Genomic DNA, 15,579 nt, shown 5'->3' on the forward strand with positions numbered 1-15,579 from the left:
TTAGCTGTATGTGGCCCTGCATTGCCTAATTTCTGGCTAAATCTTTTCATGGCCAGAGAAAAACTCTCCTACACTTTTCTAAACAGGTGGCTTTTTTGACCAGTAATTAAGGTGATTTCTTAGAAGGCCAGAGTCTTACGAAACGAGTGACAGAAACTTGGTCAGAGGGTGGCATGGCATGATTTTAAGGCGCTCACTTTTCTTTCATCTCCTACCTGCTCCTTTCTCCCACCTCTGCCCTGGTCCACTCTTAGAATTTGGTTATCCTGACTCTTCTTGGGACCAATCTCAGGCTCTTCTCTTCTACATGTTCCCTGAGCAATTGCAACCCCCAGCTGCTGCTACTACTAAGTCGCTTCAGTCGTGTCCGACTCTGTGCGACCCCATAGATGGCAGCCCACCAGGCTCCTCCATCCGTGGGATTTTCCAGGCAGGAGTACTGGAGTGGGGTGCCATTGCCTTCTCCGGCAGCCCCCAGTGCAGGCCTCAGTTTACAGTTCATTTCTGCAGCCACTTAGTCTTCAGTTCATGTCTACCCAAGAATGCTGCTTTCAGCTCCACACCAAACTACTCGCCACTTGCACTAGGATGTTTTTCAAAGACAGCTCAAGAAGGCATTTTCTGGTGGTCCTGTGGTTAGGATTCCATACTTCCACTGCCAGGGGCCTGAGTTTAATCCCCTGTCAGGGAACTATGACCTTGCAAGCTGCACCGCCCGAAAGAAAAAACGAAATCTTAACATCTAAAACAAACTTTATCCCTGAACCTTGTCTCCTGTTTTGCCTATATAAGCAAATAGCACCACACCCATCTAGTTGCAAAGCCCTAAAACCTATGAATCATCACCCTTGATTCCCACAAACTCACCCAAGTCCTGTACCTCTTATCTTTTGATTCCATTCATCTCTTCCCTCTGCCACTACCTTAAGACCAACCGTCATTTCTTCTCACCTCACAAGCTTCCCTGCCTACAGCTTTTTGAACCAGTAATCATGAGCAAGCGGATCTGATTTGATCCTGCTGTTTACCTGATTCAAATGTTCCAGCGGTATCCACCATCAGTCAACAGTCTCCCCTTACTTCCAGCTCCTCTCTAGTTTCTTATCCTGCTCTATACTTTAGTCAACTGCCACCTTCTCACCACAGGCCTGTGCCCATCTGTGTCCCTGTCAAGGGACTCAGCTAGTGCCCATCGTTAACCTTTGGGACCTGGATGAGATGGTGACTTTCTCCATAAATCATGTGAGGTGGGTCTCCTCCACCAGCACACTGCATTTTCCCTAGAGCATGATAAAGACTTGTTGGTTTTTCTGCATTCTTATGGTTGTTAGATCTGTGAGAGGAGAGGCAGTCTTATTTCCCCCATCATTTTTTTCTTTTTTTGCACCTTGTATGGTACATAGATTTCTAAAAAGTTCCAAAAAAGGCAACTTTCAGCTTTTCTGATTAGAAACCTGCAGCTGAAACTTAGGAACACTCTTTGCTCTTAGGGAGAAGAGCCACTCCTGAAAAAACAGCCTTAGGTACTCTTAATTAGGCAGAACCCTTGCTCAATAACCTATATGTACATTTTCAGATGACCTAATTAGACATCAGTTTAAAAATGCCAGCACACCCTCTTAATCCATGGTTCCTGTTGGCACTGATCCACATTCTTATAGCTCACCTCAGGCTCTTGGCTGTCCGCCAGATGTTGCTGCCTCATTTAGCCTCTTTGCATTTTGAATTCTTTCTTCTGTTGCCTGTCTACCATTTTTCTTGTTTAAAGTAATCAGAAATTACCAGCCAGAAACTGTTTTCTTTCTCAGAAAACTATCCAAATAGAAGGCAACAGATATATTCTTTATCTCTTTATAGCTCATTTCTTTTGTACAGACTACTGTTTTTTTTTAAAGACTTCTGGATTCTGAGATTTCAATGTCTACTGGCTGTTCCTGGATAACACGTTTATCACCACTCTTGGTAAAAGAGAGCCTGTCTGCTTCAGGAGCTGAGAAGAGAGGAGTCACGAATATTCTTACTCTACAGTCGTCGGCTCTACTATAGTAAGCAAGATTTATGCAGGTTAGCTGCTTTAAGATATTTCCAGAAATAAAGTTTCAATAAGACATCTGCAAGAAAGGTGTCAAATAAGAATTCAGATACTTGAAACTCAGAACCCTTTTAACCATAAAGGAAATACAAAACACTTGCTGGTTTTAAGCCAAGCCAAAGGCTCAGTGTAACTCCTGCTAACAATACTGTCTTGTTAATAGTAGGACCAAAGGAAAGGCCCCCAGAGATCACAGCAATATGGCACAGAACAGCAGAGCAGATGGGGGCGGAACGAGCAGCAAAGGAAGAAGGCTGGGGCCACTGGCACTGGGCACTTGCAGGTACAGGTGAATTTAAGTCAATCTGCAGAGCCAGAGGATGCTGGGAAGGCCCCATTTGAAAATGTTTCATGGGTTAAACTAAGTAAGTGGTAATAAAAAGCAGCATGTCATGTTTAAACCTAACCCTATAATATCACTAGCAAACATGATGTGTAATCTTTTTTAAAAAAGTGCCAAAAGTAACAGTTAAAAGGATTAAAAAAAATTCTGACAAAAAAAAATGCTGGTATATAGTTTAAGATACTGTGACACACAAAATCACAATCCCTGCGTGACTTAGTATCCCTATATAGCTAGGAGGTCCCCCCAAACCTCCCTTAAGTGTATTTAGCCCAAATCCCATGTGAGTGTTTACTAAATCCCTTGATTTTAAACTTTTGTTTGAACTGCTCAAATATTAAGAGTAAACACCTTCAATTCTTAGCATGTATCCACAAAGTGCTATTTTTCATCTCCAATAGTGCATTTTTTTGTCAAGAAATTTATTAACCTTTACAAACACTATTTTCACTCATAAAAAATGATTTATGATTAAATCTGTAATAAAACCAAATAATATTCATCAATGCATTCGATAAGACTAGTTTCATCCATGGAACATAATAAACCACTTTAAAACAGCAGTTTTCATTCACGTCATATAAGGCTATCAAATTAAAAGTATTCCTTATAATGGGTTGTTATCCAAGAAATCCATTTCACTTCACGTTATGTGGTAAGACTGACGGATAGATCCTCTAAGAACAGAATCTGAAAGTAGACTCCACCCTTTTGGTCACCTTTTCAGTCTTTCTCTCAAACAAGTTTCACAACAGGAAAATATTTGTGAGCAGAGAAATCAAATTCAGGAGGAACCTGTGAAAACAAAGTCAATGTATCTTATACATATTTAGACAGTAAACAAAGACTTTTAATTTTAGACTCTTGTGTTTTTAGAAACAAGGAACAGAAAATGATTTAGCTTATCTCTGCATCTGTGAAGGTGATTAGAAAACATGCTGACCAATGGTTTTCTATTTTTAGAGAATACTTAATGAAAACAGACTTAAATTACAGGAAAAGGTCATGGGTCAGTGCGTTCTTTTAGTCCTATGGTAGCTGCTACTTCTGAGCAATTAAATGAGTCACTGGTAAAGCAGAGGCGGTAAGAAAGAGGGATAACAGAAAAGCAGTGGGAGCAAACAAATAGAGGTATGTATTATATAATGGACAGATGCCACCAGAAATGGCTCAATGGTTGGCCTCTTACTTCTGCACCGAATGTTGATACAGCACCAATGAAACACCAACCAAGGGAGGCTTACAAAATCTTCCATCTCCCGAGCCATTAAAGTATTTATTTATTGAAGCATTCACTTTTCTAAAAGTGGATGACTTTTTAAATAACTCCCATAAATTGGTTTTCACACATTTTCTTTTGTTACCTCAAATCATTCAGTAATTTAGGTGGAAGGGCAGAGCAAACTTTAGAGATTTTAAGTCAACAAAATCTGTAAGTTTCAAGGCAAAATGGTAAGTTCCAATTTATTTTCTGCCACTGAATCCCTTTTAGAATCATCTTTGTGGGCATTCTGACTTTTTTGTAATATTTATTCATCTTACTAAAAAAAATGAAGTTTATAACAATTGAATAACAATATATTTTACCTTGGATTCCTTTTTGTGTCCTCCTGCCAATAACTTCATAACCACAAAGTTGGGTTTGGCAACCTTTAAAATTCTATTGACCTAAATAATGAACAACATTAAGCTATCAAAACATAAAATTCATAGTCAAAATATATTGACTTATAGATACCAATAGGAATGTGGCACAAAATAAGTGTCAGTATTTTATTAAAATGAAAGCAATTTCAAAATATGAGTACCACCATGTATCTTTTAGTAACAAAGAACTCCAGTTTACTATCATGAAAACTTGAAAGGACTACTGTATCTTGTTTTCATTAAAACAAAAAAGCATTATATCGTGAAGTCCTGTAAAGACAGTACAACATGTTCAGGGCACAGAATCTAGAGTTAAGCCGTCTAGTTTCAAAGTCCACTTTTGCCACTTACTAGCTATGAAACCGGAGAAGGCAACGGCACCCCACTCCAGGACTCTTGCCTGGAAAACCCCATGGACGGAGGAGCCTGGTGGGCTGCAGTCCATGGGGTCGCTAAGAGTCGGACGCGACTGAGCGACTTCACTTTTCACTTTCATGCATTGGAGGAAATGGCAACCCACTCCAGTGTCCTTGCCTGGAGAATCCCAGGGACGGGGGAGCCTGGTGGGCTGCCGTCTCTGGGGTCGCACAGAGTCGGACACGACTGAAGTGACTTAGCAGCAGCAGCTATGAAACCTCTGCAAGTTTTCTAACCTCTCTGTTCTCAGTTCCTTCATTTGTAAAAACGGGGATATAATTTACCTATCCCACAAAGATTTGTGAGGACTGAGTTAACACATATTATGAACTGAAACTCACGCCTAGCAGGCAGAAAGTGTCCTTTAACTGGTATTTCTGACAACCATTTGTCCAAAACGTTTCACCTGAAAATATGAAACAATGGAATGGAATACTCACTTCTCTTTAAGAGGGAGTAATGGGCAACTTGAAGAAAAAAAAAATTGCCTGCTTCTTACTGACCTCACTTGACACATCACCTCAAGTTCAGGAACTGCTGCCCCTCAGCTCCATATCACATACCCACTCACCTACATAACTACTCCATTTGGGCATCCAAAAGCCATGTTCAAAACTGAGCTCCTGACCTTCCCAGCCCTGCCTCCCAACGAGTTCCATCCACAGTCTTCCCCTTACAACTCAATCCAAACAGATGGTGCTCAGGCCAAAAACCTCAAAACCACCCTTGACTCCTATTTTTCTCTTAACTCCACCTCCAATCCATCAGTCAATCCCACTGGCTAGACCTTAACATTTATAGAGAATGCAATCACTTCTGGTCCACTGGCACTACCATCTTTCACCTGGATCACAGCCATGGCCTCTAACTGGCTCTGGATTCTATCCTTGGTTTCACCAGTCTATTTTAGCAACACAGTGGCCAGCATGGTGATCCTTTAGAACAAAAGTCAGATCTGGTCACATTAAAACTCTCCAACAGCTCAACCCTGTGTTCACCTCACTCCAGCACACAGCCCTGGGCTGTTATTCAAATACTCCAGGCACACTCCTTTACATACCTTTACACGTATGGATCCCTCTGCCTAGAAGGCACCATTCCTGGGTGGTCATATGACTTGCTTCTCTACCTTCTTCCAAGATTTGCTCAGAGGCCAACTTATTTAAAAATGTCTAATCCCTTCCACTATACCTCCGGGAGCATTCACTATCTCTATTCTCAGAAGAAAAATCTCTTTTAAGGTTTTTCTTCATAGTACTTCTGATCTTCTAATAGACTATTTTACTGCCTGCCCCCCCCCACCACCCATAGAAAGGTCCAGATTTCTGTTCCCTGCCCCGCCCCCTGCTAGAATATACCAGACTACTTAGGACAGTACACACTCGACAATATCTGTATATTCATCACTTCCCACATGTACACAAGTATCTGTAAGGTAAATCCCAAGAAGCAGAATTTCGGGGACTAGGCACCTGTGATTTTCGACAGATTGCTAAAATACCTTTCATGGAGGCTGTATCAAGATATACCCCCCAAAATGGTCAGTGTGTTACAGGTAACTCTCATTTACAGAATAAATAAATTTCAATAAAATTAGGCTATATAGTAAATTAATGAAACTCGTAAGAGGCTGAAACAATATTTTGTATTTTGCAAGTTCTAAGCTCTGTAGAATGATACTCAAAATAGTCTTCAAAACAATAGGCTTTATTTTAAATGGTCAAATAGAATAAGGTTGTTTTTACTTCCTGTGATAACTGACCAGATCATTTTTTAGATTTAAGATTTATATAATTATATTTTAATAAACTATAAAATTTTTTAAATTTAATGTTAACATTACTGAGCTGTAGATCAATCTGGGTCTTATTTCTATTCTTTCAGCTTTATGGTTCTAAGTCTTAATTTCTCTGCACTGATTTCTAAATTTACACAAAGGAGATATTTGTATCACTTCTTTTATCATATAATTTTAAGTCTGACAAGGTTAGGTTAGCAAAGTGACTGAAATCCTTAGCAGAAACATGACAGTCTTCATTTATTAATACTGTAAGTTCATTTTATAATTAAACTGTTATCCAGTAGTAAGTGATGTACTTCCTGACAAACTTCCTGTAGAATAACCGTGACTGCAGTTTTACCTCATGGTCTGGGTTTGGGATATTTTCCAGTATCATTTTTGCCTGCTGAAAGTGCTTACTAGCTGCCACATACAGTTCTGGAGACTGAGGAGGAGGGCTATATTTATTGAGGTCAGACATTTCCTAAAAAGAAAGAAATACTATTATTTAAAATATGTTTAATGTGAAAAAACTCTAAAATACCTTTTTAAATTAAAGAATTCTACACTGATTATCCATTCACATATGGACACTAATGCAAACACTCTGCATGTCCTGGTTTTTTCCTATTCAGTTTTTAACCTTTATATACCATACTTCATATTATTCTCATATTTAAATAACTGTTAATATGATGAGTATTCCCAACAAAGTCAAATAATATTCATACTATTTAAAACTGCTATTTCATCCCTTTATCTCACTGGTCCAATAACAGTTTCACTTGACTATTTCAGCAAAATGGCTAGGTACAAATAGCACATCTCCAAGAGGGTCTAAGACTAAATATTTTGCGATTATTCTAAGCAGCAGGTTCACCTTGAACTGCAGATAGTGCACTGGTGGTGGTGTCATTACACTGTTGAATGGAGCAAATCTGTGCTCATATCGAACTTGTTCACTATCAAGCTCAAACTTGGGTTTTCGTACTTTGCCATCCATGTCAAAAGCTACCATGGTCTACAGTACAAACAGAGAGAGAGAAAGATGATAACAGTATGAAAATGTGAACATCTTCATTAACAGAGAGCAGAAAATAAAAAACAGCTATTTATACACAGTTAATCAAAACAAGGCCCAGAAATCAAAAACAGGAAGAGAAAAAACTAGCTTTAATATTCATTTTTATATTCTGCACCATCTTTTATATGAAAAATGCTCATGTTCCAGTGTCTAATATTTTAATTTCCCCAGTGAAATTGTACCACATGCATATTCTTCTTAAGGCTCTTGTAACAGCTTTGAAAACTTCAAGTAAAAGCTCCTGAAGAAAAAGTAATATATCATCTCTATAAGAAAAGCACTGATCCTGTTTTCCAAACAGAATTCCATGTTCTATTTTATGTATTTTAGTATGTTTCCTCGAGTTACTATCTCCTGAAAATGTCTGCTTTGCTTAAATTAAGTCTTTCATTATGGAGCTTGCCCCTTTCCTAACTAACATACTTCTAAAAAACTCTGGAACCCATCTCTTCCAAGAAACCTTTTCTGATCATCAATCAGAAGTAAACGCTTCCCTCTCTTAGTATCTATGCCACATATATGTCATCTGGTCTAACATTAACTAGGCACTTGAGACAAGGATCACATCAGATTAGACTTGGTATCTCGCAATGCACCTAGTACAAGACATCTGACATATGACAAATGTTCAGTATTTGTTAAATTAATAAAACCACTGGACTTGGATAAAAGGTCATTTTTAAGCAGACAGTTAGTAAAAATGAAGGTTAAATTAGAACCTAGAATCACAGGAGAGTTCATTTTAGTTTAATAATAAAATAGCAATGTAGCAACTTACTTTAAACATTCCAGCACACATGTTCTGATATGCCTGGCTCATTGTGATCTCTCGGCTCAATGGGCGAACTATAATTAGAAAGAAAATTATCCAAATTCTTTTCCCTCCTCCTCTTGCATTATTGCAGAAGAAATCTAAATTAATTCTATCTTGTTTACCAAATTAAAATATTAAAAAGTTTGTTCCCACAGGCTAAATTTTACGGCTCAAATCTACAAATAATAAAATAGAGCTAAGGTTAGACAGTAATTGTGTTCCCCAAACTGTAAGATTTCTCAAGTCACAATACAGAGACAATTTCTTATTACAGGAAAGCCATGAGTACAGTCGTTTAATGACCCACACTCAATTTGAATCTGAAGGGAACACAAAGCACTATTTTGTAATGACTGTAGTCTATCTGTACCGGCCCATGAGTGATTAACAGGGTAGTCCCCTGGAAACATTTCTTTCTTCTCATGGTCCTTGGGCAGTGTATGATCATCTTTTTGTTTGACTGTTAATAGCACCACTCCAGATTTCCTTCCTTCCTGAGCTGTCAGCCTTCTGTCAAGAGAGTATCACAAGTCTCCTGCTGTCTTGTTCCTCATCTTATTCCATGTGGTTACTACTTCTTGTCTTTTGACACATGAAATAGGAAAGAAGTAAAAGAAAAGCAAGGAAAGACACCAAAAGGATTCTACCACTAATACTGTGACTCAGTTTCTACCCCAGTATCTTCTGAAGAGAAGATGAGTGAGTGAGTGAGTGAGTGAAATTTGCTCAGCTGTGTCTGACTCTGAGACCCCATTGATTGTAGCCTGCCAGGCTCTTCTGTCCATGGAATTCCCGGCCAGAATACTGAAATGGGTGGCCATTCCCTTCTCCAGGAGATCTTTCCAACCCAGGGATTGAACCCAGGTCTTCCGCACTGCAGGCGGATTCTTTACCAGCTGAGCCACCGGGGAAGGGAAGACGGTGAAAATAAAAATATAATGACTAATTCATCCATTATTTGATGAAATTAAAGTACATTCCAGTGTTACTTATTTCTTAAGTTTAAAAATAATTCCCATCACCTTTCTTCTTTTTTTTTGTTTTTTTACTACTACGGCCTTTCTGCTGCTCTTCCATTATCCTTTCCTCTGCCATCTGAGAGCCGTCGGCACGACTTAATGTCGACATCAACCAGGCATAAAGAAATTCCGAGAGATACCTTAATGGAGAGAAAACGTTAGTTAATGATACATGTCTAAATGAGAGCCTGGTCAACACATGCACTAGTACTAATAAAGAGATGTTTTTTTAAATAATGTTTTAAAAGTTTTTTGTTTTAAAACAAGATTATTGTGGGAAGATTTGGGAGAATGGCAATGAAACATGTAAAATATCATGTAGGAAACGAGTTGCCAGTCCAGGTTCGATGCATGATGCTGGATGCTTGGGGCTGGTGCACTGGGACGGCCCAGAGGGATGGTATGGGGAGGGAGGAGGGAGGAGGGTTCGGGATGGGGAACACATGTATACCTGTGGCGGATTCATTTTGATATTTGGCAAAACTAATACAATTATGTAAAGTTTAAAAATAAAATAAAATTGGAAGAATAAAAAAAAAAATAAATAAAACAAGATTATTCAAATAGATAATTGATGGGTTAGATCTTTAAAAAATGACCATTACAAATAATTAATTTTCCCTATCCTGTTGCCATACAATATGGAAATCTTCTTGTCGCCACACAATATGGAAAATATACTACAATGATATGAGTTTTACAACTTTTCAAAAGATTTCTGGAGGGGATACAAATCAGGGGTATAGGATAACAGATACAAACTACTATACATAAAATAACCAACAAGGATTTACTGTATAGCACAGGGAATTACACTTATTATCATGTAATGACCTATAATTAAATATAATCTGCAAATGTACTGAATCATTATGCTATACACTTGAAACTAACACAATACTGTAAATCAACTATACTTTAATTAAAAAAGACTTCTTGGTAATTGCATGTATCAGTAAATCAAATCAATGTCCAGCAAATTGTTTTTACTGTATCAATATAGGTCACATTTCACCTAAACCCATTAAGGAATTTCTTATTTTCTTATTAATTACAAAAGGAAACAAATACAGAACAAAAATTACATGCATTAGACAAAATGATTCTAAAACATTAAAAACATGCAAGCATATAATTTACTTGAGTTTATTCAATAAAGAAATGTGAGACAGATTTATCTCACCAGGTACTAAATTTTTTTAAGTTTAAAATGGCAAATAATACTTTCTCTTAGGCCAGAAAAATAGTTCAAATCTAGGATATAAATATATATTCCTTGAATAAAATTAAGGACCACTACTATATTAAATGAAAATCAAAGATTTGTAAGAAATTTCACGATCAAGTTTGTATGACACATTCTGAAAATTTCTCAAACAGTTAGAAGGCAGGTTATACTATTAAAACATGTTAAAAAAGAACATTTTAAAGCAAAGGAAGAGAACTCCCTGGCAGTCTGGTGGTTAGGACTTGGGTGCTTTTACTGCATGGCCCGTGTTCAATCCCTGGTGAGGGAACTAAAATTCCGCAAGTCATATAGCACAGCCAGAAAAAAAAAAGCAAAACAAATGAAAAGATACACCTGGAATGACTTAGGCACTTTATTTTAATGCTAAACTGAGCACTATGCCTCCTGGCACCTAAAGCAAACCAAGAAATCTGAGTAGAAAAAGTATATATAGAAAGTACAATTCTATCTGATTAGAAAAAGTATGTTTTATGTGGAGAGAAAAGAATTCCTGGCAATGAATTTAAGAAAAGCACTTATTATAAAATCCTTGTAAAAAATAAAAATGAATTTTTCCCCCATCACACTATAAAATGAGGATTTGTAACCTACCTTAACTCAAAGAGATGATTTCTATAGAGAACTAATGCTACCTTCTACCTTCTGACTACCTAACCCAAGGACAGATGAGTAAAGGGGAGAGCTGGCATAATTCAGGCCTTTCATTTATCAGATCTATCAACAAGCTTTTTACTAACTGCTTTATCAAAATTAATCTACAATTTTATCTAAAGAGAGTCAAAGAGCTAATATTCTATACCAGTTCTCAACTGTGATCTCAGGACCAGCAGCAGTCTCACCAGCAAAGCAGTTATAAATGCGAATGACTTGGCCGGGGGTGGGGTGGGGTCCCTACCCTAGGCCTACTAAACCAGGAATGCCAGAACACAGCCCAACAAGTTGCTTTCCGAGTGATTATGATGCATGCTAAATTTAAGAATTATTTTTTTTTTAAACTGATTTTTAGGGTCCACATGCTTTAGGGATCACATTCAGAAAGATCAACAATATATATTTTATAAAAATGCTGGAGCCCAATCTGTAATACTAAAACTAAACAACAGTTAAAACTAACATCAAAGTAGACCAGGATACTTACAAGCAGAAATAAAATTTCTTTTGTTAGCAAGAAATGAATCTGCTCAAATATATAGGTAAATTTCTATTCAAGTATTTATCTGAATATAATTCATCTGCCAATTCTTTGTGTCAAAGAGCATATAAAAATTGTATTCTGAGCAATCAAGAGCACAAAAGCTTCCAATCAGCTGCCTCAAACAACAAAACTTGAGCACAATCCTCTACAAAATGCCTTATTTGAACAGGAGTGTCCAATATGAATTAATGAAAAAAAAAATCCTAAGTAGCTATAACACCTGTTGGTAAGAGCTGTTACCTACATAAATGTTGGAGAATATACAAAATAATATTTTTCTGACATAACTACATTGATGCTCCAATTCATTTTCATAACCAAGAATTACCTGCTAAGAGCCTTAGCAACCATGACAACAAAACCATCTTAATGGTTATGTTGTTCAGCCGCTAAGTCATGTCTGACTCTGTGTGACCCTATGGACTACAGCACACCAGGCTTCCTTCCCTGTCCTTCACTATCTCCCACAGTTTGCTTAAACACCTGTCCATTGAGTCAGTGATGCTATCTAACCATGTCATCCTCCATCACCTCTTTTTCCTCCTGCTCTCCATCTTTCCCAGCATCAGGGTCTTTCCAATGAGTCAGCTCTTGGCATCAAGTGGCCAAAATACTGAAGCTTCAGTTTCAGTATCAATCCTTCCACTAAATATTCCGGGTTGATTTCCTTTAGGATTGACTGGATTTATCTCCTTGCAGTCCAAGGGATTCTCAAGAGTCTTTCCCAGCATCATTCACTTGTGGTCTGCGTTCTTTATGGACGTCCAACTCTGAGATTCATACGTGACTACTGGAAAAACCATAGCTTTGACTATACGGACTTTGTTGGCAAAGTGATGTCTCTGCTTTTTAATATGTTGTCTAGGTTTGTCGTAGCTTTCCTTCCAAGGAGAAAGCATCTTCAAATTTCATGGCTACAGTCACCATCCTCAGTAAGTCTGGAGCCCAGGAAAATAAAATCTGTCCCTGTTTTCACGTTTTCCCCTTCTTCAGCCATTAAGTAACAGGACCAGATGCCATGATCTTCGTTTTTTGAATGTTGAGTTTTAAGGCAGCTTTTTCACTCTCCTTTTTCACCTTCATCAAGAGGCTCTTTAGTTCCTCTTCACTTTTTGCCATTAGAGTGGTATCATCTGCAGACACTTCTCCCAGCAATCTTAATTCCAGCTTGTGATTCATCCAGCCTGGCATTTCACTTGATTCACTCTGCATATAAATTATAGCAGGGTGACAGTATACAGTCTTGACATTCTCCTTTTCCAATTTTGAATCAGTCCATTGTTCCTTGTCTGGTTCTAATTGTTGCTTTTTGACTGCATACAGGGTTCTCAGGAGACAGGTAAGGTAGTCTGGTAGTCCCGCCTGTTTAAGAATTTTCCAGTTTGTTGTGATTCACACAGTCAAAGGCTTTAGCATAATGAATGAAGCAGAGTAGTTGTTTTTCTGGAATTCCTTTGCTTTTTCCATCACCCAACGAATCTTGGCAATTTGGTCTTTGGTGCTGCTACCTCTTCAAAATCTAGCTTGTACATTTAAAGTTCTCAGTTCAGGTACTGCTGAAGCCTGGCTTGAAGGATTTGAGCATCATCTTGCTAGCATGTGAAATGAGTGCAATTGTATGGTAGTCTGAACGTTCTCTGGCATTGCCCTTCTTTGGGATTGAAAGAACAATTCTTTTCTAGTCCTTTGGCCACTGCTAAGCTTTCCAAATTTGCTAACACTGAATGAGGCACTTGAACAGCAATATCTTTTAGAATTTTAAAAAGATTATCTGGAATTTTATTACCTCCAGCAGCTTTGTAGTAATGCTTCCTAAGGCCCACGTGATTTCACAGTCCAGGATATCTGGCTCTAGGTGAGTGACCACATTATCATGGTTATCTAGGTCATTAAGATCTTTTTTGGTATAGTTCTTCCATATATTCTTGCCACCTCTTAGTGTCTTCTGCTTCTGTTAAGTTACTGTGTCTGACCTTTACTATGCCCATCTTTGCATGAAACGTCCCCTTGATATCTCCAATTTTCTTGAAAAGATCCCTAATCTTTTCCACTCTATTGTTTTCCTTTATTTCTTTGCATTGGTCACTTAGGAAGGCTTTCTTATCTCTCCTTGCTACTCTCTGGAAATTTGTATTCAGCTGGGTATGTCTTTCTCTTTTGCTTTTCACTTCTCTTCTTTCCTCAGCTATTTGTAGTCTCCTCAGACAATCACTCTGCCTTCTTACATTTCTTTTTCTTTGGGATGGTTTTGGTCACCACCTACTGTACAATGCTATGAACCACCATCCACAGTTCTTCAGGTACTCTGTTGACCAGATCTAATTCCCTGAATCTATTTGTTACCTCCACTGTATAATCATAAAGCACTAATTTAGGTCATACCTGAATGGTCTAGTGGTTTTCCCTACTTTCTTCAATTTAAGTCTGAATTTTGTAATAAGCAGCTCATGATGATCTTCGCCCCAGTCAGCTACAGGTCTTGTTTTTGTTGACTGTATAGAGCTTTCTAATCTTCAGCTGCTAAGAATATAATCAATCTGATTTCAGTACTATCTGGTGATGTTCATGTGTATCTCTTGTGTTGTTGGAAGAGGGTGTTTCCTATGAGCAGCGTGTTCTTTTGACAAAACTGTTAGCCTTTGCCCTGCTTCATTTGTACTCCAAAGCCAAAACTGCCTCTTACTCCAGTTATCTCTTGACTTCCTACTTTTGCATTCCAATGTCCTATATGAAAAGGACATTTATTTATCTATCTATAATGGAATTAGTTCTACAAGGTCTTGTAGGTTTTTATAGAATTGTTCAATTTTAGCTTCTTTGACATTAGTGGTTGGGGCATAGACTTGGATTACTGTGATGCTGAATGGTTTGCCTTGGAAATGAACAGAAATCATCCTGTCATTTTTGAGATTGCACCCAAGTACTCTATTTTGGACTCTTTTATTGACTGTGAGGGCTACTCCAATTCTTCCAAGGGGTTCTTGCCCATAGTAGTAGATATAATGGTCCTCTGAATTAAACTCATCCATTCCCATCCATTTTAGTTTACTGATCTCTAAGATGTCGATGTTCACTTTTGCCATCTCCTGCATGACCATATCCAATTACTTTAATTCATGGACCTAACATTCCTGGTTCCTATGCAATATTGTTCTTTACAGCACTGGAATTACTTTCCGATGCTGAAACAATGCTCAGCTGTGGATGTGCAGGTGGTGAAAAGTAAAGTTCAATGCTGCTGTTGTTCATTTGGTGAGTTGTGTCCAACTCTTTGAGACGCCATGGACTGCAGCACACCAGGCTACTCTGTCCTTCACTATCTCACGGAGTTTGCTCAAACTCATGTCCATTGATTTGGTGATGCTATACAACCATCTCATTCTCTGTTGTCCCCTTCTTGTCTTTCCCTCAGTCTTTCCCAGTATCAAAGTTTTCCAGTGAGTCAGCTTTTCTCATCAGGGGGCAAAGCACTGGAGCTTTAGTTTCAGCATCAGTCCTTCCAAAGAATATTCAGGGTTGATTTCCTTTAGGATTGACTGGATTTATCTCCCTGCAGTCCAAGGGATTCTCAAGAGTCTTTCCCAACACCACAGTTCGAAAGTATCAATTCTTCAGCTCTTCAGCCTTCTTTATGGTCCAACTCTCATATCTGTACATGACTACTGGAAAAACCATAACTTTGATTCTATACACCTCTGTCAGCAAAGAGATGTCTCTGCTTTTTAATATGCTGTCTAGATTTGTCATAGCTTTTTTTACAAGAAACAAGCATCTTTTAATTTTTTGGCTGCGGTCACCATCCTCAGTGATTTTAGAGCCCAAGAAAGAAAAGTGTCACTGTTTCCATTTTTTTCCCCTATCTCTAATCCATCAAGTGATGGGACCAGATCTCAAGATCTTCATTTTTCTAATGTTGAATTTTAAGCCAGGTTTTTCACT

At 38.1% G+C, this 15,579-nt stretch overlaps 1 protein-coding gene across 4 annotated transcripts in view; it reads right to left on the reverse strand.

Annotated features, from left to right (window-relative positions):
- Positions 1 to 2,836: 2,836 nt before the first annotated feature.
- The window catches only part of NAA35 (N-alpha-acetyltransferase 35, NatC auxiliary subunit), an 88,415-nt gene continuing 75,672 nt past the window's right edge, over positions 2,837 to 15,579 (reverse strand). For all 4 annotated transcript variants that reach the window (XM_070375379.1, XM_070375380.1, XM_070375381.1 and 1 more), the window contains 6 exons: positions 9,200 to 9,336; positions 8,142 to 8,209; positions 7,160 to 7,300; positions 6,641 to 6,763; positions 4,023 to 4,103; positions 2,837 to 3,230 (listed from right to left, as the gene is read on the reverse strand). In XM_070375379.1, coding sequence (XP_070231480.1) covers positions 3,171 to 3,230; positions 4,023 to 4,103; positions 6,641 to 6,763; positions 7,160 to 7,300; positions 8,142 to 8,209; positions 9,200 to 9,336 — 610 coding nt within the window. In that variant the 3' untranslated portion in view covers positions 2,837 to 3,170. The remainder of the gene's footprint in view (positions 3,231 to 4,022; positions 4,104 to 6,640; positions 6,764 to 7,159; positions 7,301 to 8,141; positions 8,210 to 9,199; positions 9,337 to 15,579) is intronic.

The sequence above is a fragment of the Bos mutus genome, chromosome 8 (genome assembly GCF_027580195.1).
Source record: "Bos mutus isolate GX-2022 chromosome 8, NWIPB_WYAK_1.1, whole genome shotgun sequence".
Taxonomy (NCBI): domain Eukaryota; kingdom Metazoa; phylum Chordata; class Mammalia; order Artiodactyla; family Bovidae; genus Bos; species Bos mutus.